The sequence below is a fragment of the Molossus molossus genome, unplaced genomic scaffold (genome assembly GCF_014108415.1).
Source record: "Molossus molossus isolate mMolMol1 unplaced genomic scaffold, mMolMol1.p scaffold_m16_p_57, whole genome shotgun sequence".
Classification (NCBI taxonomy): Eukaryota; Metazoa; Chordata; class Mammalia; order Chiroptera; family Molossidae; genus Molossus; species Molossus molossus.
The window spans coordinates 22214-48175 of NW_023425396.1; the positions used below are offsets into that span (position 1 = coordinate 22214).

The following is a 25962-nucleotide window of genomic DNA, read 5'->3' on the forward strand; positions in this document are numbered from 1 at the left end:
AGCATGAAGGTCACAGAGACCCCGATCAGGACTTTCTGGTACTTTTGAAGACCTTGGATACAATGACATCATGAATGAGCCGATGATGCTACTTAACTGAGCACCTACTGTGTGCCAGACATGTTTTGGGTTCTGTGTATTAATCACCCCTAACCCTCATAACAATCAAGCAATATGTGATTGCCAATCCCATCTCCACTCATGTCACAAATGAGGAAACAGGCTCAGAGAGATAAGTTGGAGGCCCCAGGTCATCCAGCCTAGAAGTGGCAGAGCTGGGATTTGAATCAAGGACTGTGGGTTCCCTTCTGCTCTGCTCATGTTGCCTCACCAAACAGAGACCAGCTTTGGGCTCTGGGGAATTCTTCTCTGATTGGAATGTCCTGCCCCATTGTCCATGTGCCCCAGCCTTCTCCTTTGGCTAGATTTGAATACATCTCCCCAGTCATTCCCATTCACTAAACCATCAGAGGATTTGGGGGACCTAAATGGGTATGCTCAGAGCCAGGGTCTGTGTGGGATGAATTCTCTGCCTTCCCCAACCTCTACATTCAGCCAAGCTCTGTCCTCTATCCTGCAGACCCCACACTCCCATGAAGGATCTGCCTGAACTTTACTGAGTGTGTATCTGGGAGGGGACATGAGGTTGGATCAGCTTTTTCCAGAGCATTGGTTGGCCCATCCCATGCTGAAAAATTCTACTTCTGGGGTCTCACCTAAATCTCTTAGCAAACCTGTGAGGGAGATGTGCTCTTTACCTGAGACCAGAAGCTTCACAATGTCACTGGGATATGACCACACCTCGGGGCTGTTCCTGTAACAGTCATAGCATCTGAACGTCCACCTGTGTCTGAGGGTCACTGGGCCCACAGCGAACAGAGCCTGGTACTGCCCCATGGTGTGTTGTTGTGAATCTAATGTCCAGGAGTGGCTGTGTTGTTCTCCTTCCTTAGTCAGAATGAACCTGCAAAATCCCTGCCCTGAGCCACACTGGAGGGTCACGTTCCCTCCTGAGGTCACGACAGGGCTGGGCAGGGCTGAGAGGCTGGGTTTTCTATAGGGTCCTAGGAGAGGAGGAGACAGCATGTTAAATGGGGCTCACTCCTCCCTCATGCCACCCAGGGATGGGATTTGACAGAGTAGACACCTTGAGAGCAGACCCCTTCCTGAGGGGACAGACTGAGGCTGGGATCCCATAGTATCCCCTCACCTGGCACCACCAGCTTCAGGAAGTCATTGGGCTCTGACCAGGCAGAGGGGCTGAGATAGTAACAGCGATATCTCCCTGCATCGTGTTCTGTCATCTGTGTGATGGAGAACGTGGCCTTGTCTCTGGGGTTCGGTGGCTTCTGTGTTTTCCACGGCACTGTGTTTCTGTCTTCATACAGATGGTACATCTCAGCCTCTGGAGTCCCCAGACATGTGATGTTCACGGGGCTCCCCAAGGGGATCACAGATCCTGGCTCAGCCCAAAGCATAGGTTTGTAGAGCTTTCCTGTAAGGAAACAGAGGCCGAGTCCTAACACATTCCCACCCTAATCTCCAGGCCTCAAAGGTGTCCCCCATTGGTCTATCAGATCTGCTGTTCTTCCCCAGTGGCCTGGGGGTTGTCCCTTGTCCCGAAGGAGGAACAAGACTTAGGGCACCTGGGGACAGACTCACCTGCCTGCACTCTGGTCCTCAGGCCCACACTCAGCCCTGGAAGGGAGTTTCTGTGAGAGATTTGGCCCCAAATCGTGGGCAGAAACCTCCTCCCAATGAGACTCCTGCGTCCTGGGGTTTAGTGACACATGGTCTGGCTAAGGGGCAGGGTCCATCCCAGACCAGCGCTTCCCCTCCCCGTCCTCAAACCTTACAGAGGCAGAGCAGGGCCGTGGGGGTGGGGGTCATGGTGTGTCCTCTGTCTGGACCCAGCTGAGCCAATGCAGGAGGCTTCGGTGCCTTCAACACAGACGAGCACGTAGGGGGTGGACACTGGGAGACTGGCCCTTCGCTGTCACCGGGTGTCACGACAGTTTGCCACTCGGGAAGAGGAACAGGGTCACCCAGGGCCTGGCGGTAGTTGCAGGGGGGAGCAGGAAGTAGTCCTGAGCCTTCCTGAGATGCCCCTGGCAGGTGATGTGGCCCTGGGCACGTCCTTCCCTGTCAGAGCCTCCCCCGTGGGGTCTCCATCATCAGCAGCCCGTCCATCAGCACCAGTGTCTGGGGTCCTCACCATGGACAGTGCCACCTGGGCCCTGGAGCTGCTTCAGGAAGACGTGGGTTCCTGGGGCCTGTAGGGCTCAAATCCACAGAGACACGTTCACCATCCAACTGCCACACAGGGTGAGTGTCCCTGTGACAATGAGCATGGAGGAGAAATGCAGAGAAATAAGGGAAGGAAACACATCCCTTGTCATGGCCCCAGAGTGGTTTTCTTTCTGTCTTAGCGGCCCTCACGAACTTTTCTATTTCTCTTAGAGACAGACTCCACCTCGACCTCCGGGGGAGAAGCTGCTGAGTCATTCCCACCTCCTCAGTGCCTCCTGTTTTTGGAGTTCAAGTCTCCTCGTCCTGGGGACCCGCCATGATGCCCAGGGAACACCTGTGTGGATGACAGTTTGATTTTGACTAAAAGCAGATGATTATTTAAATACCCATCTCCCAGTGCCTGTGTGTCTTTGAGTGGTCATGTCTTAGCTCTGAGCCTCAGTGTCCTCATGAGGATCCTCAGAGGATGTGTGGGTAGGTGCTGCTGGGTTCATGGGGGGACACATCAGCTTTTAGATTCATTTGAGGCTTGAGTGGGTTGGGAGATGAAAGAGTCAAGGTGTCCAGAGTCAAGTGCAGGATTGTTGTACCACCCAAGAGACCTGGTCTGCTCTGAATACCAAGTAGAGCTACTGGCAATATTTCTAGAGTTTTAGGTACCATCAAGTGCAGCAAAAGGGAAATGAAAGTTCCCCAAATACAGACAAAACCACATCAAAGAACAGAGGCCAAACCTGAGTAGTCTCTGCTGCTGAGTGAGGATCATCAACAGATTACAGGGAGGAGATTCTCACCTCTGTGAACACAGAGGGACCCTGGGTCCTTATAGAAAGGAAGGAATCAGGGTCAAGGTGAAGGGGGGAAACTGTGGTCCCTGTCCTATGTTTGTCTTCAGGTCCTGGGCTCTCTATGCCCCCAAGAACAAGCCCATGGTCAACAGTGAGCAAACTTGTCTATGATGCCTGAAACAGATTAAGTTCTATATTATCAGCCATGGCTGTCTGTCCCATGTCTGTGCATGTCTGTGTGTGTGTGTGTCTGTGTGTGTGTGTGTCTCCCAATTCACCAGCTCTGGTGGGTAGAACACGGAGTAGATGCTGAGACAGAGAGAGTGGTCTTCATGGTGATGAGCTGCTGCTACAGGCCCTCATCTGCTTGAGTCCCTGGGCGTCCACAGCAGAAATCTGTGGAAAACCAGGTGTGTGAGAGAAGACACTTCCAGTAAGAATGGAAAATGGACTAACCCAAATAATGACGAGAGTGCTATGGGCAGCAATCAAATAATAATGGGATAATCATATGCACTGAAATAGAATCCCAAGAAAAAATTGAGAGTAATTGGAGATTAATCATGCTTGAGTATCTGAAAATTAAGGGAAGAGCCATCTTTTGACACATGAATGATATAGATATTTTAGTAGAAGAGCATGAGTAAGAAATCTTAAAGATAAAATATCCAATAGAATGAACACATTAAAACAATTTATCCCATCAAGGATGAGACGTAGCTGAAGATAAAATTTAGAAAGTGGAGTATAATACTGAGGAAATTCCCAGAATGCAGCATAGGGAGACCTGAAGTGGGGATGTCTGCTACTTGGAGACTACAATGAGGAGGGCAATGTCCTATCTGTGGTGTCAGAAAGAAAAAAGTGAGAATGACATCGAGTAACAGCTCCAGAGATACATAATAGAACACTTTACAGAGATGAGGAAACTAAGTGACAGGATGCAGGGACTTAAAAATGAAATTTGTAACTTGAACTTTAGGGGCAAAAAATAAAATGTAGGGTAAGTTAAAAAAAAAAAAAGAACACATTACTCTACACTGTATTGTACTCATTAAAATGGCTTATATTATTTTATGTAAATTTCAACTCAAAATAAAAAAAAAACTTGAAGGAGAAGTAGCCTGGGTTCCTAAAACACGTCCTAAAATTACTTCCTAGATAAATTCAAATTACCATAAAAATAGCTCCGTGGGACTTGACTTACTCAGAACAACAACAACAACAAAGAAATGATATCAGAAGATAGGGGGAAAATACCTTCAAGGAGCAGAATGTTGTGAAGATTTTGTGCTCAGCCACATTAATTTTCAGGACCAAAGGTGAACGTGTCAGCAGGGGCAAATCTCTCAGCAGGAACTGCGTCTCCCTCAGTAGACCCACCACGCCAGGCTGTGTCTCCATGAGAGAGAACAGCTTTCAGGGGGGATGTCCTTTAACTACAAGGTGCCTATTTCTCTCCTACTAGTTCACGCATCCACTTGATTTGAAATGAAAAACTGTTTTCAAAAAACTTGATAACAAAAATGAGAGCGAAAGAAGGCATTTCCAGAGCTTCAACTTGTTACTTTACTATTTTCACACTCAGTTGAAAGATAGAAAGTAATATAATTTAGTTAGAAGAACAGTGAATTCAATCTGGAGAAAAGGAGAAGTAACAGTGAGGAAAAATGAAGCCACCCCCCAAAAAAAACCAAAAAAAAAACACAAATGTCCAATATTTATGTTGTGTCCCAAAACTAAGATGATTTTGTATTTCAACTGTAATAGGAAAATGTAAATTATTGATGAAAGAAGAAAATTATCTCACATGCTAAAATGGATGGCTCTTGAGGGCACATGAAATAAACCAGTCACAAACAAAAACCTCACATACTTGCTCAACCCTTATCAAATTACATGTAAAGTATAAAACAATGGCCCGGCCTAAGTAGTTCAGTGGTTGAGTGTCAACACAAGCACCAAGAGGTCGCAGGTTCGATTCCTGTTCAGTGCACATGCCCAGGTTGTGGGCCAAATCCAGAGTGGGGGGGGGCGGGCAGGAGGTGGCTAATCGATGTTGTCTTGTTGATGTTTCTATCTCTCTCTCCCTCCCATTCTATCTCTAAAATAATTTTTAAAAAGTATTAATTATTTATTCAAATATGATTGAAATCTAGGTGAATGGAAATTGTACAAATAGAGACATATAAACCAAGCCACGCTGAGACTGGCAAAAGGGGGCAAAGACATGGGATGGGCTGGTCTCACGTACACTCCTGGCAGAAAACTATTGGGGAGACGATCTTGGCTGTGGAGATTCCCCCTAAGGACAGACTGTCCTAGCTCCACACCACGTTCCCAGCTCAGGATTCCAATGCCAGGAAGGGAATTCTCCAACTTCTGGCTGTAAAAACCAGTGGGGACTTTGGTTGAGTGAGACAGATGGTCTCTGGAGTCCCAGACCTTCCTCTTACAGGGCCTGAGAACAAACTTACTCAGAGTCATCACTCTGAGCTCCAACACTGTGGCGGCTGCTTGAAAAGAACCAAGGACATATGGGCAGAAACTGAATTGTCTGTCACCCAAGTGAGAGCTGAAGGGGGTCAGCTTTCTGCCAGACAGAAGTGCTGGCAGAGGCCATTTCCCCTCTTCTGAGACTGTCCCCACAGAGCCCGCAGGCAGACGCCACCTCCGAGTCTCCATCAATCGGCTCACATTGTTTGCCCCACTCTCGGCTGATTTCCTGAGACCCTGCCCCATCCAACATTCAAGCCTACTCAAGCTGTGTCCAGTGACTTTTCCATACAAATGGCTTCTCTGGTCTCATGCTTTGGACTTTCCTGACATCATTCAAAGGAGGAGCATTTGGCCCTGAAAAGCCCTGGGCCTGCTGCTCTTTGGGCTTAGGACCTCCTAGTGGCAGACACCTTGGTTCCCAACTGACCTCTCCGGGCACCTCAAAGGCCAACGCAACCCGCAGCCCTCCACAGACTGCTCTGTAGTCTGTGCCAGGTGGCTCCAGGTAGAACACAGGGGGAAGATGACTTTGTACCTCCTGGGAGGCCACAGAGCCAGTGCAGCCGATGGACAGCTTCCAATCAAGCCTCATTATAACCCTACCATTTTTTTTAAATTCAATGTACTAGGGTGTCCTAGGTTAATAACGTTACATAGGTGTGAGGTGTACACTCTATAACATACACCGGTACCTTACATAGTATTTAGAACAACAGGTTTTAGAGGTAGGACAGCCCAGGGGAGCCCTTCAAACAGCAACCTGTAGATCCAAAGGTGGGTTTTTGAAGAAAGTTCACAGGTGGCATCTGAGGGAAATCGATGGGCGGGTGGAGTCCAGAGAGGCGATAGGCCATGATTATGATTTATCTCCTGTGGGATGGATCTCGGTTATGCCACCTTGTCAATTGATTCGAATAGATGGCTCTGAACTCAGAAGATGGAAACTCTGTCCAACCATCAATGTTTGTGTGACGAGAAGTCAAGGAAAACCTATTCCATGAAAGTGTAGGAGGTGTGGACTGAAATCTGCCACGTGGGATAAATGCTCATTCCTTCGTAAGGGGGAAAGTCAGGACCCAGTCACTGGACTCGGCAATGGTGGGGAAGGAAGTGTACACAGTTTAATGAAAAAGGTCCGAGACATTCTCTCTGCACGTGGACAATGACTGCTCCCCCTGCAGTGAGCTGCAGACAGGTCACTCCGCATAGGTCCCAGATGCTCTTCCAGAGTCTTCTGGGCACATCAGATTCATTTCCAAGGTGACCCTCTCTGAAGGTGCGTTGTTTTCCTTCTATGTTTACATCCTGGCCACCTGGTGGGCACTTGTCTGGCTGTTTTGAGCCTCAAACAGCAACACTCCGAGCACCACCAGGACCAAGCCAGCCACGCCCAACCGGATGAGGTTCTCCACTGTGTAGTCTAGGGGGTGGGAGGCTGGGATTGTGAACAAAGAGGTCAAAAAAGTCAGGGCAGGCATAAGTCAGCCCAGAATACGGGGTGTCCACCCAGCTCACACACCAACCCTTGAAAGGTCACGAGTCATTGCATTGGCCCTCAGAAATGTGACTTGAGGTGCTTTGTGATGGGCTGTGACGCCAATGCTCCAGAGAACCACAAAGAGGTGGGGCTGTGTGAGGGGTTGATGCTACTCACACCTGTGGTCCCCAGAACCCTCCCACTTCTCATGATGTGAGGGCTACCAGTCCCTTCAGGAACACTTTCTCTGCTACAGAAGGACCCTGAATATTGTTATGGGGTCTTTCTGACTCCTGTGCCTTTGGAGAGTAGACTGCTTCTGAGTCACTGGGGAACAGAGCTTGGCTCTGCTAGAGAATTCAGGATTGGGGAGAAACGTGGTGTCTCATGGCAGAAAATAACTACTTCTTGCAAAGTGTCTGCTCATAGACACTAACTCTTCTGGGTAAGAGAGCTCTGGTTTTGAAACAGCTGGGGACCTAGGATCCATGGGTTGGTTCAAAATGCACACACATGCATATATGTAGCACGTGAGCAATTCTTGAGCTATGAGTTGAGACCGTTTTATAAAAAATGCATTTAAAGCAAAATTCAAACTATTCAAGCATCTTTTATAAGAAACTTTATATTAATAAGAAGTTATTCCTCATAATAAAGATATAAATTTAATATAATGCCATTTAAAATAGGAATAGAATAACCTTTTTCAAGACCTAAATGACTGTGACTTCATTTTACATTTGCAAGTATTGCCAAAAGGTTCTCAAACAATATCAATATAGAGAGGCGTGTGCAAAAATTGCGAGGAGCTGGTGTGGATTTCTCACACATTCTGGGCAGGACCCTGAGTCCCCATGAGCTCTGCACGGTCCCCCGAGTCTCAGGTGAGCACCGAGTGCATGGAGGCCTCCAGGTGAGCTCAGGAGCCTGCAGAAGGGGGCCCCCAGGAGGGAACAGTTCTCTCTACAGCACAGTGTCCAGGGGACTCCACCCTCACCCACAGCATGTCCCTCCTTGGCCCGAGCATCCTTCTGTCCTGCTCTGCGAAGGCTGAGGGTCCCCACATGTGCAGGTCAGGGGTTCAGTCTAAGGGTCTCTGGAAATGAGCTGATGGGGGACTGTCCATCTGTCTTCTCTCCGACACTCAGCACCTCTTCTTCTCCGTCAGCCCATCCGTGTTCCCTGTAGTACGGGCCAGGCCTGCACACCCAGTTCTACCAACGCGCCCCTGTCTCCATCATCTGCTGCACACATTCTCCTATCCGGTTAGGGACCCGGGCACCATGCGGGTTTAGTAGAAAATTCCACTGATTTGATGTGGAAGCAGGAGGAGGTGAGATGCTAAATGGGAATTTCCAAATCCTTGCAGACTCTGTAATGTCCTGGGTTCCTCCTGCTAGCTGAGCCCCCAGGCGGAAGGACACAAATCGCGTGTCCCTGCTCCCTGTCTCCCTCAGCTTTCCAATCAGAACAATCACAGTTACTGGAGCAGCAGGAGGGCTGGAGGGCTGGACCGGGGCAGGTGCAGGACCAGCCAGTTCAGGAGCCCAGGAGGTCCGACAGGACAGCGTCCCTGCAGGCCAAGGCCAGGCAGCTCCCACTTGTTTGAACAGAGAGTTTCTGACAGTGAGATCCACCTCCCAAAGGAGCTGAGTCCACACACATTCAGCCTCTTTCCCAGGGGTCCCCCTGTGGGACGCCCCCTGGTGAGGAGCGACACGCTGGCTCTGAGGTGGAGACACCAGAATCAGTGGGCTGGGTATCTGTCTGGTCACTTAGTCTAAGCTCATTGCCTCTTAGCTTCACCCCAAGTAATGCCACCTCCCTCCCTCAGCCCTGCCTGAGACTGCAGGGTGGGGTCCCAGTGTGGGAGGTGACCCTGTTTCCTCCCCCAAAGGAGACGACCCTCCTCTGTGGACTGTCCAGTGCTCACGTTATTGCCCTCACGTCAGACCTTCCTGGGGATGAGCCCAGAGAAGACGTCGGAGCTTAGACAGCACAGGACCAGGGCTGCTCCCCTGAGACCTGGGGCTCTGGGCAGAGAACCTGGACCTAAGTCATGACCTCAGGGAGCACGGAGACCCCCTGCCAGCGCATCCCACCCTTACACCCTACGTCAATGTCAATGAGCGGTGGGCGTTGCCTTCCCCTACCTGAGTCTGGCTGCCCCTGGGCCCCATATTTCCCTCTGCCATGAGCACCCCACCTGTCCTGTGCCTCACGTACCCTCTGCGGGCCTGACTCCATGGGCTGGGGCGAATTCTCTGAGGCCCTGGATCCCATGGTTCCCCTGAAATCTCTCTTTGATTCCTAGTCGCCTTGGACACAAGGCTGCCCTCATGTGCCCCGGGGGCATTAGATCCTCTGTGAGAGTCTGAATCCCCTTGGGGTGTCTGTGCTCCCTCTGAGCAAACAGGACTTAGTGGTTCATCATCTGTGGAGATGGGTGCTGTAGGGGGAGGGGCCAGGGTCCCAGAGGATCTTAAGAAAGAGGACAGAAGAAGGTGAGAGTCTGGGCTGACTCTGGGGTCCTCTCCTCACTCAGTCTCATCTACACCTGTGCTGTGCACCCTAACACCCTCCCACTGCCCACCTGGCACCTTCTGGACCCTGGTGAGGGGGAGGGATCAAAGGGGGTAGTGGGATCTCTGGGGGGCAGGTGGCTTCTGGGTGACCACCCCTAGAGTCCTCCCTCCCTTTCAGCTCATCTTTCTTCTGGGGACAGGACCCTGTACCCACAGCACAGAAAGACAGGGCCAGGGCCCCTCACCTGAGACCCGCAGCTCCAGGGGCTCACTGGGGTGTGACAGCAGGTAGGGGGAGGTGCTGAGTGAGCTGTAGCACCTGTAGGTGCCCCCGTGGGCGGAGGTCACAGGACTCATGGAGAACTCTGCCTGGTACTGCTGAGCTAGGTGCTCTGATGGAAGACGCAGGGGGGGATCGGCTGCCCCCTCCTTGGACAGAAGGAAAGTGTCCTTCAGGGTCTGTGACTGACACAGCAGGGTCACGTTCTCTCCTGAGGTCACCGTGAGACCCGGCTGCACCGAGAGGGAGGGTGTGTCATAGAGCCATCCTAGAGAGAGGGAGGGTGGGTGAGGGGCTGCCTGCCCACCTTGTCCTGACCTGAGGGTCCCCAGTCCTCTCTCCTAGGACCCTCCTCTCTGTCTGTCTCTGTTCTCTCTGAGTCTACCCTCTCCCCTCACACCCCGTCTCTCTGTCTCTCCCTCCCTGAGCCCTACACTTTCATTCTGACCATGACCACCTGTGACCCCCCAGCAGGGCCTATGCAGAGTTTGGTCCCTGACTGAACCCCTGACTCCTCACCTGCCACCAGGATGTCCAGGGGGTCACTGGGGGCCGACCACTCGCAGGAGAGGTTGTGTCCACCGTAGCATCTGTACCGGCCCCCGTGGGAGCTGCGCACAGTGTCCAGGGAGAAGTTGGCCTGAGACAGCCCAGCCTGGGGCTGCAGGACAAGGCTCTGAGGGAGGTCCTGTCCCCCCTCCTTGGACAGAGCGAATCTGTCATAGCCGACATCAGAGCCACACTGGAGGGTCAGGTTCTGTCCATAGGTCACGATGGGGCCCTGCTGGGCCAGGAGGGAGGGCTTCCCAGACACACCTGAGAGACCAGACGTGAGTACAGGGGCTGCTCCTCCCATAACCCCTTCTCCTGGCCTGGCCCGGGTCTCACTATCTCTCTTTGTCTCTGCCACAGGAGCCCCTGTGCTCCACTCACCCCACCTCTGACCTGGGGCTCCCCTCCTAGCAAGGATCCCAATACCCTGTCTGGTGCCTCAAACCATGGAAGGGACAATAATGGGACTCACCTGGGACCAGGAGCTCCAGGGGGTCACTGGGCTGTGAGTACACCTGGGGGCTGTTCCTGTAACAGCCATAGCATCTGAACGTCCACCTGTGGCTGGGTGTTATGGGGCCCACAGGGAACAGGGCCTGGGACTGCCCTGTGGTGTGTTGTTGTGAGTCCAGGGTCCAGGAGAGCCTGTGTTCTCCTTCCTTAGTCAGGATGAACCTGTCAAATCCCAGCCATGAGCCACATTGGAAGGTCACGTTCCCTCCAGAGGTCACGACAGGGCTGGGCAGGGCTGAGAGGCTGGGTTTGCTGTAGGATCCTAGGAGGGGAGGAGACAGCATGTGAAATGGGGTGACACCTCCCTCGTGTCCCCCAGGGCTGGGCTGTGAGAGGGCAGAGGTCCTGAGAGCAGCCCCTTCCTGAGGGCAGAGCCTGAGGCTGGGACCCTGAGTGTCCCCTCACCTGTCACCAACAGCTCCAGGGGGTCACTGTGCTCTGACTCGCCAGAGGGGCTGCGATAGTAACAGCGATATCTCCCTGCATCATGGTCTGTCGTCCGTGTGATGGAGAACATGGCCTTGTCTCCGGGGTTCGGTGGCTTCTGTGTTTTCCATGGAGGTGAGTTTCCCTCTTTATCCAGACGGTACTCCTCAGCCCCCAGAGTCCCCTGACATGTGATGGTCACGGGGTTCCCCCAGGGGATCAGAGATCCTGGCTCAGCCTGGAGGGTAGGTTTTGGGAGGGTCCCTGGAAGGAATCAGAGGCTGGGTCCTACGACATTCCCATCCCAGTCCCCAGCTCCCCATCCCCGATGTCCCTCTTCTGTCAGACAGGTCTGCTCTCCTCCTTCCCCATATCCCTGGGGGTGTCCCTGTGTCCAGAGGCAGTGAGACCTGGGAGACCTAGGGACAGACTCACCTGCCTGCACTCTGGTCCTCAGGCCCACGCTCAGCCCTGGAAAAGAGTCCCTGTGAGAGGTTCGCCCTGACCCCTGACAAGAACCCTCCTTCCTGGGAGCCTGCTGAGATTCAGGAACTTCTGACAGAGCAGGGCTTCCCCTCCCCCGTCACATCTCACCCAGGCAGAGCAGGGCGGTGAGTGTGGGGGTCATGACGTCCTGTCCCTCTGGGGTCAGTTGAGCAGATGGAAGCGACCACGGTGCCAGAAGGAGGGACAGACAGATATGCAGGACAGAGAGACAGATGACAGGTTGTGGTCCCTTGGAGTCCAAGCCTGCTGTTCACCAGGATGTCACATCTGCAGCCTATAGGGGAGCCTCTTTCTAGCAGCCTGACTCACTTTCATCACAAAGCAGGAAACAGGTGAGGTGACCCAGGGCACGTCCTTCCCTGTCAGAGCCTCCCCCGTGGGGTCTCCACCATCCTCAGCCCATCCCTCAGCACCTCCCTGGGGTCCTCACCTCGGACGTTGTCAGGCCCTGGAGATGCTTCAGGAAGACGTGGGTTCCCGTGGGGCTCAGATCAGCAGAGACACGTTCACCCTGTAACTGAGCAGGGCAGGCAAGTGTCCCTGTGACAATGAGCACAGAGGAGAAATGCAGGGAAATGAGGGAAGGAAACACACCCCTCTGTGGCCCCAGGTCTAGGTTTCTATCTCTTGTGTTTTCATGAACTTCTCCTTTTCCTTAGCGACAGCCTCCAGCCCCTCCCCCCTTGGCACCAGCCTCTGGGTCCTGATCCCCCTCAGTGCCCCCTGCTCCTTGGGCAGAGCTGTCCCCAGTGTCACGGCTTTTTCCTAAAAATTAAGGGCAGTGATTTGGGCTGGAGCTTTGATTGTCGAGGGAAATTCATCTTTATTTAAATATATGTGTACCACCTCCTGCCTGTGTGAAATGAGCAGTAATATCTCCATTGGATGTCCCCTCCTCTTTATTATTATTATTATTATTTACAAGAGAACACATTCACCATTATTTACTTACTTTTCAATATGTTTCAATCTTCTGAGGGGTATGCATTACACAGATTCCGTGTGTAATGGCTTTAGCAGGAAGGGACAGATGGACCCCAGGGTGTGGTCACTCAAGGGCTGGCCCTCCCTGTCCCTGGGTTATCATGTCACCAGCCCCTGGGGAAGGGGAACCTTCCCTCCCCAGAAGCCTAGCACCTGTTCCTGGTGGATGAGGAAATAGATCTGGAGCCTCCTGAGATGCCCCTTGCAGGTGAGGGGACCCAGGGAGCGACCTTCCATATCAGAGCCTCCCACGTGGGGTCCTCCTTTATCTTCATGTCGTCCATCAGCATCTCCCTGTGGGGTCCTCACCATGGACAGTGGTCACCGGGTCTTGGAGATGCGTCAGGAAGACGTGGGTTCCCGTGGCCTGCAGAGCTCAGATCCACAGAGACACGCTCACCATCAACAGTGCCGTTCGGGTGAGTATCACTGTGACAAGGGGCACAGAGTAGAAATGCAGGAAAATGAGGGAAGTAAAATGGATTCTTATCCTGGCCCCCGAGTGTGGGTCCTCGTTCCCTCTCAGCCCCTGGTGAGCTTCCCCTTCTGACCACAGCACCCATCCCATCAGCGTGGGAAGAAGCCTGTGAGTCATTCCTGCCCCTCAGCACCCTTGCCCCTTGGGAAGTTCCCCCCTCCTTGTCCTGTGACCTTGTCTTCAGCTTTAGTGGACAGTATGTGTGTCATTGCTCTGATTTGGGGAATAAAACATGCTTATTGAATGACTCCTTCGTGGCCCATCTCTGGTGTGACCTTAAGCATCAACGAACAGTTTCCTGAGTCTCCGTGTACCCACCTGCAGCAGGTTGTCAGGAACCCAGGGCCTGAGAGTGGTTGTGGAGTCCTCGCCCCCGGGACATGGAGGGAGCCCTCCTTGTTCATTTCCACACGTGCCTAAGACTCGTGAGGTGAGGCATGAGAGGTGTTGTTGAAAATCCACACAACATGGACGATGCTAGACCCACTTAAGAACCCTCACCTGCTCCTCATCTGAGAAAGGCTCTGGACAGTATTTCTGAAATATGGGGCCATGCTCAATGCACAAAAAGGAAGAGGAAACTGGTACAGACAGGAGAGGTCAGAGTTCAGTGTCCACTGCTGCCTGGGTATAGACTGAACAGGGTCATCAGAATAAAGTTTTCCCCTCTGTGAGGACAGGAGAGGGACCCTGATGTCATCACAGCAGGGAGGGGATCAGGACTCAAGGGGAACGTTGAAAGCAGGTTCCCCTCCACATATTGGGATGGGCACTGGTATCACAGCCCTCAGACTCAGCCCACAGGCAGCCCTGAGTCACATGCCGTGTGTGTGTGTGTGTGTGTGTGTGTGTGTGTGTGTGTGTGTGACAGATTCAATCCCTTCTGGTCTGACATGGTGTGTGTCCAAAAGTGAAAGAGTATGAGGCTCCCCTTCCGTCATCTCTGTGGCCCAGCACCCTCGTGGGAGGAGCAGCTTGGACCTGCTCGGCCTCTCCTGGGAAGAGACCCATCCACAAGCTGGATTCCCCCATCTCTATCAACTGGATGATCCATTTCAGCCTTTCCCAGGCAAGGAAAGCCCCAAGGAATATGATGCTGCCATGTTTCATGGTCCACTCACTTCCACGACTAGGCCAACAAGAGGCTGACCCAAGTGATTTTGCTCACCTGTCCCTCTGAAGAAGATGTGCTTCGATGGGCTAAGAGAAAAAGTGAGAGAGAGGAAGAGCAGAGACTGAATCAGCAGGAGCAGGAAGACTTAGAACTGGCTATTGCACCTGGAAAATCAGAGATTTCGAAGCATGAAGAGTTCTCCTGTCCTTCATCAACTGCATAATATGCTTCTTCCTGAATAAGAAAGTGATTGGCAGTGTGTGTCAGAACTACCTCTGAGCATGGGAATACAAGAGGTTGAAGGTTCCTGTAAATGTGTGGTCACAGTGAAGACACCGTTCTATGGAACCCTGTCCACAGAGTCACAGTGAGGGTTATCATGTCCAAGGAAACAGCATTAGAAACATGTGGAAGTCATTTTAATTTAAGAATGTTCAAATGTCTGACAAAATCAAGGAGAAATGTGAATTCTTGCACAACACAACAGGCGTTATATAAGAGAAGAACATGACATTTTAGTAAGGACTGACACAAATATCTTAGAGGTTAAAAGTAACCCAAACAAACATAATTTGATTTAGCACACTCAAGATAGTCTTTTCATCTAGGAGAAGATACAGCTGAAGATACCATTGTGATATTGGAGGACAACGTTGAGGAAATTTGTAGGATACAATACAGAGATAATAAAATGAGAAAATTAAGATACATGGGGAATAGAAACAGAGAGAACAATGGATAGTGTGAGATTCAGGAGGAAGGTAGTGAGGATGAAAATTGCTGCAGTTGTAGAGGCCAGTGTTTGGGTATTTTACAGAGAAGCAGAGGGAACATGCAGGGCCATGGTACAACAAATATATACATGAAATGTGTGTCTTAAAATTTATGGCAAGTGGTGGAAATTGATGAGCGTTCACATCCAAGCAGAAAAATAATTGGCAAAGTGAAGGGGGAAGTACATTCAAATACTGAATTGTGACCCTGGCCAGTTTGGCTCAGTGGTTAGAGCCTCGATCCATGGACCAAGGAATCCCATGTTCAGTTCCCACTAAGGGCACATACCTCAGTTGCAGTTTGTCCCTGGCCCCAGTTAGGGTATTGTGGGGGACGGCCACTTGTTGTGTCTCTCTCACATTGCTGTTTCTTTCTCTCTCCCTCCCACTCTCCCTCCCACTTTATCTCAAGAGAAATGAAAAAAATGTCCTCGGGTGAGGATTAAAAAAACAACAACACAAATACTGAATTGTGAATGAAGAATTCTAGACTCATCCACATTTTATTAAAAGGTCAAGGTGAAAGATTCCGAGGGGAGAAGTCCATTAGTAGGAGAAGATGGGGGTACATCTGACATCCACAAACTCATGTCTCATGTGTGAAATTTACCACACCTAGTTTGTCCTCAGGAAGGACAAGGAGGGTTTTGGGGGTTGATCCTTGACCATCAGAGAATTTCCCCTTTCCTGCATTGGAATTATATCCTCTATCAGAAATAAGAACATTTTTCAAGTATCTTAATGGAAATAAATCATTTTCAGACGTACAAGCAGAGAGATTGAAGTGCAAGAGTGAGAAAAGTATTGGCAAAACAAATAATTGTAGGAAAAGTATATCTGTACATACATTCACATATACATTTAAATGTAAGAAAGGTTAGAGACTATTAGGAGTGCGTGTGTGTATGTGTGAGACACATAAACACGGAGATTTTCAAATCAGGCCCAAGGAGTTCAGCTAATGTGTGATGACCTTTTCTTACCTAAAGGAGAGAATGTGCCAGAAATGGTTCAAAATTACAAATATAAATACCAATACTAACAATGGTGGTACTATCCAAATTGGAAATGCATATATAACCTCCAAACTTGTTGATGAAATTATATTAAACAAATAAATCTCAATCAGTTCAAAGGTGGTCTGGAAAATTAAAAAGGAAGTATTTAAATGGAAACATATGGCTGTGGCCGGTTTTGCTCAGTGGTAGAGGGTTGGCTTGCGGACCAATGCGTCTCAGGTTCAATTCGGTCGAGGGCATGCACATACCTCAGTTGCAGTTCGTTTCTGGCCATGTTCGGGGTCGTGCGGGAAGCCACCAGTCGATGTGTCTCTCTCACATCGTTGTTTCTTTCTCTTTCCCTTTCTCTCCCTCCCAGTCTATCTGAAGATAAATAGAGAAATGTCCTCGGGTGAGGATTAGTAAAAATTTAAAAAATGTAAATGAAAATGAAATGTATGCATTACTTAAATAAAATGGTGGCAAAAATTCAAGATGGTTTGTTATCAAACATTAAGACTTCTGGTCAAGGTGGCAGAGTAGGTAGATGTCGCATTTAGATCCTCTCACACCCACAGCAAAGTTGCAGCTAAACTACAGGACAACCCTCATTCAGAACTGCCTGAAATCTAGGTGAACAGAGGTCCCAAGGATATAAGGAAGAAGCCACGTGACACAGGGAGGAGGAAGGGAGACCTGCAGTAGGCTGGACCCACAAGCACAGGTAGCAGGTAGCAGGGCTTTTATTTATTTATGTTTAAGGAGTGTGTTCTTTACGTTTCTTAAAGAATCCCGGTGTTATGATGACACCACACTGTGTGTGTATGACTGTGATCCAGCATGAAGGGTGCATAGATGTGAATCCAAACCAGCCGTGTGGGACGGACCCTCACGTCATAGGGGAGAACAGAGGGCAGTGGAGGAGAGTCAGGGATGACAGGGAGGGGGAGCACCACAGTCTGATGGGGGAGGCGTCCTCCACAGGAACAGGGCACGTGCTCCCCTGCACCCAAACCTCGTCTGCACCTCTCCTCCCCTGGACATTCCCAGCAGAGAGTTTCCCAACTGGGGTCCAGATGCTCATTCATCACATCCTGGGATCATCAGATGTGCTCCAAGGTGCCCCACTCTGAATGGTGCATTGTTCTCCCTTGTGATTAAGTCCTGGGTGCATCATGGATCCTTCCCGGGCTGTTCCGAGCCTGGATTAGCAGCACCCCCAGGACCACCAGGACCAATCCAGCCACGCCCATCCGGATGAGATTCTCCACTGTGTAGTCTTGGGGATGGAAAGATAAGAATTGTGGGTAAGAGGTCACAGAGGTCAGGGCAGACCCATATCTCTGGGATTCTGATCTCTACCCAGGGCTCCCAGTGCCCCTTGACACCAGCGATGCTGTGATGTCTGAATTCACCACCTGGCTCTGAGTCACATCGATAAGAGTTAGCTGAGCCCAAGAGCTCAGACAGAGTGTAAAAATGATGTCAGTCCAGACATGATTAAGAACTGTGTGTTCTGTGTTCAGTCTGAGTCTCAAGACCCCGTAAGCTTATTTCCTCCATCTGAGAGTTCCCATGTTTTCAACAACCTGGACCCAACGTCCACACAGGAGAAGTTGGTGTCAGGGGCTCCTGAAAGGTCAGTAGCACAAAGGGGTGAAAGTCTAGGGCAGGGTGTCCTTCACCCCACCCAACCAGATCTCTCCTCTCTGGGGTTCTGCATCTCAATCATCACTTGAAATGGTTCTTCTATTTATTCTTGTATTGATTGATTTTTAATATAATAACAAATACTTACAATGGTAGATGTATTTACCAGGTGAAAAATATGGATATATGGATGAATATTTCTTGACAAAATTGTAGATACATAAATGAAGTATTATTATAGTAGTCAATACAGTGTTGGGTATAAGTAGGTTTACAGTTGTGAGTACATGAAACACAGAGTTTATTCTTGTATTTCTATTTATTATTGTATTAGTTTCTATTGGAAACACTGTAATCCTACTTGCGCCACACCCTGTATATGTGTAACTCCATGTACATATATACATGTATATATAATGTATATAATATATATATGCACTATATATAATAGTATAAAATATGTAAAGTATTTCTGTATATGTAGCTACACATATAGCTAGTCTTACATAAACAGTAAATTATACATTATAATGAATATCTACATAATATTGCTGTACATATATATATATATATTGTGTGTGTGTGTGTGTGTGTGTGTGTGCGCATATGGAGAGAGAGAGAGCGAGACAGACAGACAGAGAGTTGAAATCAACAGGTGATAAGGAGGCAGGACCCTGATGGTCAAGGCTGGCCTTGAACAAGGAATGAGGTCCTGTCTGTGGGTGTAGGGAAGGGGCAGAGGGAAGAGGAGCTCGGAGGTCGTGGTTCATGGAGTTAGTTCAGTAGGATGCCCAGCAGGGGAAAGGGTCATCCTCTTCTCTCTAGTTTTGGACAAACTTTAGAAAGTCTGGTAAGATTTTATGGATGGATGGCTAATTATGTGGTTTTTATCTCAAAAGACAACCCCAACGTACTGTTTATCAAAGGTCATAACCCAGGAAGTCCACAGCTCTGGTTCAAATATTATGTAACAGAGCAAATTCCCCTAATTAAAATATTTAACGAGCTCCAAAAGTTGTAAATTATGTCAATCTGTGATCTCACTTTGATACAAATATCAAGATATAAAAAGAAGTATTGACCTATCCTAATTGCAAATATCCAAGCAAAATATCCAAATATTGGCTCACACATGGATGATAAGCGGTCTTCAGTTGGGTTAATACCCAAAGGGGTGAAACCAGGAAGCCTTTGCAATGTGTGTCAGGTGTGTACACATCCGATTCTGAGAGGAAGACCTGAGCAGGTGAGTGTTGGGGGGTTTGGCTTCTCTGCTCGGTCTGATCACCTTCCTGCTCATTTCCACACACCTCACCCGGCCCTCCCTACCCTTTATCTCTGCTGAGCTTCAGAAATGGGGGTTCCGGGGTGGGAGACCCTGTCTCTTTCTGCCCACTCAGGGGCTGGACCCTCCTCTGTGGAATCTCCTCCAACACTCATGTCTTAGTGTCCCCGACTTTCTTACGGACAGGGCTCTGAGCTGACTGAGCACAGAAAGGACAGGGTCAGGGTCCCCTCACCTGGACCAGGAGCTGCAGGGGTCTCTGGGGTGTGACAGCAGGTAGAGGTGGGTGCTGGGTGAGCCACCCCTCTCCAGTCCAGCCCACACCCACCTCCCACTCTGCAGACTGACACCCCTCCCACCGCAGTGGGGCCTGTGTGCACATGGAGTGTGTGTGTCTGGGAAGGGCAGGGGGAGGGCTGTGTCCTTCCTGAGCTGTAACCAGGGTCAGGCTGCGTGTTGAGGGCACTGTGAGGGGGGTGGCAGGAGTCCTGCTCCACAGACATGAACCTAGGACTCAGGAGGAACAGATTGTCTGAGATCCCAGTGGGGAAGGGGCAGAGCTGGGATTTGAACCAGAATTGTGGCTTCTTTTCCTGACTCCACTGCAGTTCCTTGTAGGCTCGTGGAGGAGAGCTCAGACCCCATCAGTGTCCCCAGCACAGACGGACATGCACACACATATGCGTGCACACACATGTACACACACGCACACACAGGCACACGCACAGTGTCCAAGCATCTTTGGAGACATGGGTTTCCTGAGAAGAAGGAACTGTCCTCAGGCCATTACCAGGAAGTGGCTGAGCCAAGACCAAACTGAGCTCCTCCCCCACCCCCTGCCCACAGACACTCACTGAGCCCTCCCTGGGCCTCACTCAGGGGCATCAATTTTCAGAGCCTCCTGGGATCAGATGGGAGCTGATTTGTGGGGGCTCTTACCTCTCCCCATTTCCACCCAGCAGCTCCTCCCCAGCATGGGAGCACAGCATGGCCACCCCACCTGACACCTGCCAGCCTCAGAGTCCTGGAGCCCTGTGGGTCCCCAGTATGTCTGCCAGGCCCCAACTCCCTGGGAGACCAGCCATGCCCCAGCAGGGGGTCTTGTCCTCTCTGGGCCCAAGGCCTCTGCTCGTCCCCACTCTTGTCTTGGTCTCTCAGGGTGTGGACTCAGGACTGGAGACTGAAGAGGGTCGGGGTGGGTGCCTCTGACCTTTTCCCCTTTTGGTCGGTTCGAGTCTCTCCAGCCTCCCTCTGCCCACCAGGAACATGTCTGGGCCTCAGGGATGGGGGTGACGATGAGGCAGGGGTGGGAGTTGCTCTGGCCTTTTCCATCCCTCTGGGAGGTGAGGTCCTCTCTGGCTGACCCTCCTGTGACCCCCTCACTGCTATTCCAGCCCATGGTGGCCTGTGATCTGGGTCCTGAACTGACCATGAGGACACAGGGGCAGGGCTGGGCGTCCTCACCTGAGCCCAGGAGCTCCAGGGGGTCACTGGGGTGTGACGGCAGGTAGGGGGAGGCACTGCGTGAACCATAGCACCTGTAGGTGCCCCTGTGGGCTGAGGTCACAGGACTGAAGATGAAGTTGGCCTGAGAGGGTGCAGTCATGTTCTGCACAGGAAGGTGCTGGGGGGGATCCAGAGACCCCTCCCTGTGCAGGTGGAAGGTGTCAAACCAGGTCTCAGATCCACACTGCAGGGTCACGTTCGCTCCCCAGGGCACTGAGGGGCCCGGCAGGATGGAGAGGGAGGGTTTCCTGTACATTCCTGGGGAGGGGAAGGTGTGATGTGTAGAGAGCTGCCCCCTCCCACATGCCCTTGACCCTGAGCTGAGGGACCATGTCCTTCCCCAGGGACGCTGTCTGTGATCCTTCTCAGCTCCTCTCAGTGTCCCCGGGTGGGTGTCTCTATGTCTGAGCCCCTCACTCCGCCTTCCTCCCTCCCTACCTCTGCACCTCTGCCCCTCCTCAGCCTCTGCCCCAGGACCCTCTCCTGGACCTCAGCACCACCAGGGGACCCTGCTCCCAGCGCCCTGACGGGACAGTCAGGACAGGGCCAGGGCTGGGCTCCTCACCTGTGACCAGGATGTCCAGGGGGGCGCTGGGGGCTGACCAGGCATAGGAGAGGCTGTGTCCACTGTAGCATCTGTACCGGCCCCCATGGGTGTGGTCCACATGGCCCAGGGGGAAGTCGGGGCTGTGCTGCTCATCAAGGCGCTGGGGGGGGGTGAGCCCCTGGTCCTTGGTCAGAGCGAATCTGTCAAAGCCAGCCTCCGAGCCACACTGCAGGGTCAGGCTGTCTCCAGGCAGCACCAGGGAGCCCGGCTGGGCCGAGAGGGAGGGCTCCCTGTGCACATCTGGGAGAAGGGGACGTGGCATCAGGGGGCACATACCCCATTGCCCACTGGGGTGCAGGGAGAATCCTGTCCTGTCCCTCCCTAAGCCTCCCGCCTGAGGTTCTGTCCCCCAGAGGCCAGTCATTCACCAGGACTGAGGGAAAGGACCTGGATGCCCCAGGGCCCCAGGGCTCCACTGAACACAAGCCTAGGTCAGTCATTTTGGGCCCAGGGAACAGATGGGTTTGCACAGGGGTTGGCCCCTCACCTGTGACCTCGAGACGCAGAGGGTCACTGGGGTGTGACCACCGATGTGTGTAGGATCTGGATGAACCATAGCATCTGTAGGTCCCCCCGTGGGAGGAGTTCACGGGGCCCACAGGGAAGGTGGCCTGGGCATAGGTCTTCCCAGCACTGGACCTCGATTGCGGTTCCATGTGTCGGGGCGGGTCAGCTCCTCCCTCCTTCAGCAGATGGAAAGTGCCCGATGTGTCCTGTGAGCTACACACGAGGGACACGCTCCCTCCTGAGGCCACCACAGGGCTTGGCTGGGCTGAGAGGGAGGGTGCTCTGTACACTCCTGAGGGAGAAGGGGGATCCGTGTTACAGGGACCATCACCCACATGTTCCCAGTGTGGACTGTGGGGTGAGGTCCCCCTGAGCCCACCCTCCATTCCCTCAGTGTGAGGGGAGCCACAGTGGGGAGGGCACCCAGGTTCCACTTACCTGTCACGACCAAAAGCAGGGGGTCACTGTACTCTGAGAGTTTGCGCTCAGTAGTGTAATACGCACACTCATAGAGCCCTGCATGCTGTGAGCTGGAGGATTCAATGAGGAAACCGGTCTTGTTGCTGAAGTTCTGTGGGGTCTTCGTATCCCAGGGCTCAGAGCCCCTCCCTTTATATAGAACGTAGGCAGTAGCCTGCAGAGACGCCTGACACCAGATGGTCACAGGGCTCCCCATGGTGACCATGGGGCCTGGCTCAGCCCAGAGGGAGGGTTTGGGGACAACTTCTGGAAAGGAATCAGATCCAAAATATCAGGGGAGCCCTTTTCTCCCTTATGATGTCATGAATGAGCTATGGTGTCCTTTAATGAGCACCCACTACGTGAGGCACCTGCTGTGGTCTGTCATTCATCCCTCTCCCCTCACACAGTCATTCACCAGGGCTGAGGGAAAGGACCTGGATGCCCCAGACCCTTGTCCTGCCTGCCCCTCCCTGTACATGTCACCATCACTGCTACAGAGGGGACAGTCCCCACACCACGTCCCGGGTGTCCCTGTGAGGCCCCCTCCCCCAGGAGGTCAGAACCAGAACTGAAAGGAAATCTTAGCTCTGGGCCATGAATCTCTCCTTTTACAATTGGGGACACTGTGGCCCAGACAGGGAAGGGCGCATCCAAGTCAGTGTCTCCAGAGGGGCATGAACCCCTCATGACTCAGCCCCTGTCCCCCATGAATACCCCCACCACCTCCCCACAGGCCCTCAGTTACCCCGCTGCAGGCCTGACTCCGTGTGGGGAAGGGACCCATCCTCAGAGCCTCTGGGATCAGCAGGGGTGATGGGAGGGGGGCTGCCTTCTCCCCAGTTGAGCTCAGTTTCTCCTCCCCCATCCCGGGCCCCAAGTCTCCCTGGGCCATGACCACCCCAACTGTCACTTGCCTCACGTAACCCTCTGCAGGCCTATCCATTGTGGGGTGAAGCTCAGAGCCCTGGAGCCCCTGGGTTCACCCTCAATCCATCCCCTGCTCCCAGCCCCTGGGACACAGCCTGTCCTTAGTGTCGGGGGCATGAGACCCTCTGAGGGAATCAGAAGCATCCGGGGTGGTCTGTGCTCCTCTGAGCACACACGCTCCATGACTCAGCAGCTGTGGAGATGGGCCCTGTGGGTGGGGGGCTGGGGGAACCGAGGGTCCCGAGAAAGAGGACAGAAGAGGGTGAGAGTCTGGGACTGACCCTGGAGTGCCTCCCAGGGAGCCGACCTAGAGAGAGGGAGGGTGGGTGAGGGGCTGCCTGCCCACCTTGTCCTGACCTGAGAGTCACCAGGCCTCTCTCCTAGGACCCTCCTCTCTGTCTGTCTCTGTTCTCTCTGAGTCTCCCGTCTCCCCTCACACCCTCTGTCTCTCCGACTCTCCCTCCCTGGGCCCTGCACTTTCATTCTGGCCATGACCACCTGCGACCCCGCAGCAGGACCTGTGCAGAGTCTGGTCCCTGACTGAACCCCTGTCTCTGCACCTGCCACCAGGATGTCCAGGGAGTCACTGGGGTATGACCACTCGGAGGAGAGTTTTTGTCCACCGTAGCATCTGTACCGGCCCCCGTGGGAGCTGCGCACAGTGTCCAGGGAGAAGTGGGCCTGAGAGAGCCCAGCCTGGGGCTGCAGGACAAGGCTCTGGGGGAGGTCCTGTCCCCCCTCCTTGGACAGAGCGAATCTGTCATAGCCGACATCAGAGCGACACTGGAGGGTCAGGCTCTGTCCAGAGGCCACGATGGGGTCCTGCTGGGCCAGGAGGGAGGGCTTCCCAGACACACCTGAGAGACCAGACATGAGTACAGGGGCTGCTCCTCCCATAACCCCTTCTCCTGGCCAGGCCCAGGTCTCACTGTCTCTGTGTCTCTGCCCCAGAGGCCCCTGTGCTCCCCTGACCCCACCTCTCACATGGGGCTCCCCTCCCATCAAAGATGCCAACTACCTGTTCAGCACCTCAATGGATAGAAGGGACAATAATGGACTCACCTGGGACCAGGAGCTCCAGGGGGTCACTGGGGTGTGACCACACCTGGGGGCTGTTCTTGTAATAGCCATAGCATCTGAACATCCACCTGTGGCTGGAGGTCACGGGGCCCACAGGGAACAGGGCCTGGTACTGCCCTGGGGTGTGTCGTTGTGAGTCCAGGGTCCAGGAGAGCCTGTGTTCTCCTTCCTTAGTCAGGATGAACCTGCCAAATGCCTGCCCTGAGCCACACTGGAGGGTCACATTCCCTCCTGAGGTCACGACAGGGCTGGGCAGGGCTGAGAGGCTGGGTTTGCTGTAGACTCCTAGGAGGGGAGGAGACAGCATGTGAAATGAGTTCACACCTCCCTCGTGTCCCCCAGGGCTGGGCTGTGAGAGGGCAGAGGCCCTGAGAGCAGCCCCTTCCTGAGGGCAGAGCCTGAGGCTGGGACCCTGAGTGTCCCCTCACCTGTCACCACCAGCTCCAGGGGGTCACTGTGCTCTGACAGGCCAGAGGGGCTGAGATAGTAACAGTAATATTTCCCTGCAATGTGTTCTCTCATCCTTGTAATGGAGAACTTGATCTTGTCCCCGGACTCCAGTGTCTTCTGTTTCAACCAGGGCTCTGAGCTTCCCTCTTTATCCAGACGATATTCCTCAGCCCCTAGAGTCCCCTGACACCAGATGGTCACAGGACTCCCCCAGGGGATCACAGGGACTGGCTCAGCCCAGACAGTGGGTTTGAGGAGGGTCCCTGGAAGGAAATCAGGGGGTGAGTCAGAAGACATTCCCTACCCCTAGTTCCCAGTTCTCAGTCCCGAAAATTTCAGATAACCTTAATCCCCCAGCCTGGAACTGCTATTTCCCTTCCCCAACTTCCCAGGGAATGGTCCCTTGTCCCCAGTGAGGCGTGGGACCCGAGACACCTGGGGACAGACTCACCTGCCTGCACTCGGATCCTCAGGCCCACGCTCAGCCCTGAAAAAGAGTTTCCTGTGAGAGATTTGCTCCTGAATCCTGGGCCGAACCCTCCTGCCTAAGAGCTTCCTGAGTCCTGGGTCCTGAGAGACCAGGACCTGGATGTGGGGGCAGGGTCCCTCCATTCCACGTCTCCCTCCCTGTCAGAATCTCACCAAGGCAGAGCAGAGCCACGAGGGTGGGGATCATGTTGTCTCCTCACTCTGGTCTGGCTGTGCAGACGGAGAGCATGGTGCCCTCAGTACACATGCACAGGGTGTGGCCACTTAGAGGCAGGCCCTCCCAGTTGTCACGTCAACAGCCCCACAGGAAGGGAGACTGTTCTCCCAAAAGCTTGGTTGTTGTTTCGATGATGCATCAGGAAATAGACCAGGACGTTTCCTGAGATGCCCCTTTGCAAGTGAGGTGACCTAGGGCACATCCTTCCCTGTCAGAGCCTCCTTCATGGGGTCTCCTTGACCCTCAGTCCATCCATCAGCACCTCCCTGTGGGGTCCTCACCATGGACAGTGTCACCCAGGCCCTCGAGATGCTTCAGGAAGACATGGGTTCCTGTGCCCTGCAGAGCTCAGATCAGCAGAAACACATTTACCATCTAGCTGTGCGGTTCAGGGCAAGTGTTACTGTGACAATGAGCACAGAGGAGAAATACAAGAAAGTAACAGAAGGAAACATGACTTTCCTCCTGGGTCCAGAGTGTGGACTTTCTTTGTATCACTGTACTTTTCACAGACTTCATCTTTTTTGGCAACAGCAGCCACCTTGCCTTCTTGAAGAAGAAGCCTGACTCATTGCTCCCAGTGCCCTTGTTTCTCTGGCAGAGTCTCTTCCTCATTTT

The 25962-nt window shown here is 52.5% G+C and overlaps 3 protein-coding genes across 8 annotated transcripts in view; all 3 read right to left on the reverse strand.

Moving 5' to 3' along the window:
* The window catches only part of LOC118618083 (leukocyte immunoglobulin-like receptor subfamily A member 6), a 31657-nt gene extending 5933 nt beyond the window's left edge, over positions 1-25724 (reverse strand). For 4 of the 6 annotated variants that reach the window (XM_036243986.1, XM_036243989.1, XM_036243985.1 and 1 more), the window contains exons 1-7: positions 12248-12346; positions 11905-11962; positions 11746-11781; positions 11290-11574; positions 10844-11146; positions 10339-10635; positions 9785-10087 (exon numbers count right to left, since the gene is read on the reverse strand). In XM_036243986.1, coding sequence (XP_036099879.1) covers positions 9785-10087; positions 10339-10635; positions 10844-11146; positions 11290-11574; positions 11746-11781; positions 11905-11938 — 1258 coding nt within the window. In that variant the 5' untranslated portion in view covers positions 11939-11962; positions 12248-12346. Of the gene's footprint in view, positions 1-3324; positions 3435-6297; positions 6973-9784; positions 10088-10338; positions 10636-10843; positions 11147-11289; positions 11575-11745; positions 11782-11904; positions 11963-12247; positions 12347-21790; positions 22446-24170; positions 24474-24616; positions 24902-25089; positions 25126-25280 lie in introns of those variants that run through there. The other 2 variants (XM_036243984.1, XM_036243990.1) reach the window with 2 other exon arrangements.
* On the reverse strand, positions 568-1740 carry LOC118618085 (leukocyte immunoglobulin-like receptor subfamily A member 5). The gene is made up of 2 exons (XM_036243991.1): positions 1211-1740; positions 568-1064 (listed from the first exon to the last, which is right to left on the reverse strand). The coding sequence occupies exons 1-2, from the start codon at positions 1476-1478 to the stop codon at positions 652-654; spliced, it is 681 nt and encodes a 226-aa protein (XP_036099884.1). The 5' UTR covers positions 1479-1740; the 3' UTR covers positions 568-651.
* Positions 16626-21063, reverse strand: LOC118618087 (leukocyte immunoglobulin-like receptor subfamily A member 2). Its single transcript, XM_036243994.1, has 2 exons — positions 20564-21063; positions 16626-17443 (listed from the first exon to the last, which is right to left on the reverse strand). The coding sequence occupies exons 1-2, from the start codon at positions 20859-20861 to the stop codon at positions 17322-17324; spliced, it is 420 nt and encodes a 139-aa protein (XP_036099887.1). The 5' UTR covers positions 20862-21063; the 3' UTR covers positions 16626-17321.
* Positions 25725-25962: the final 238 nt, after the last annotated feature.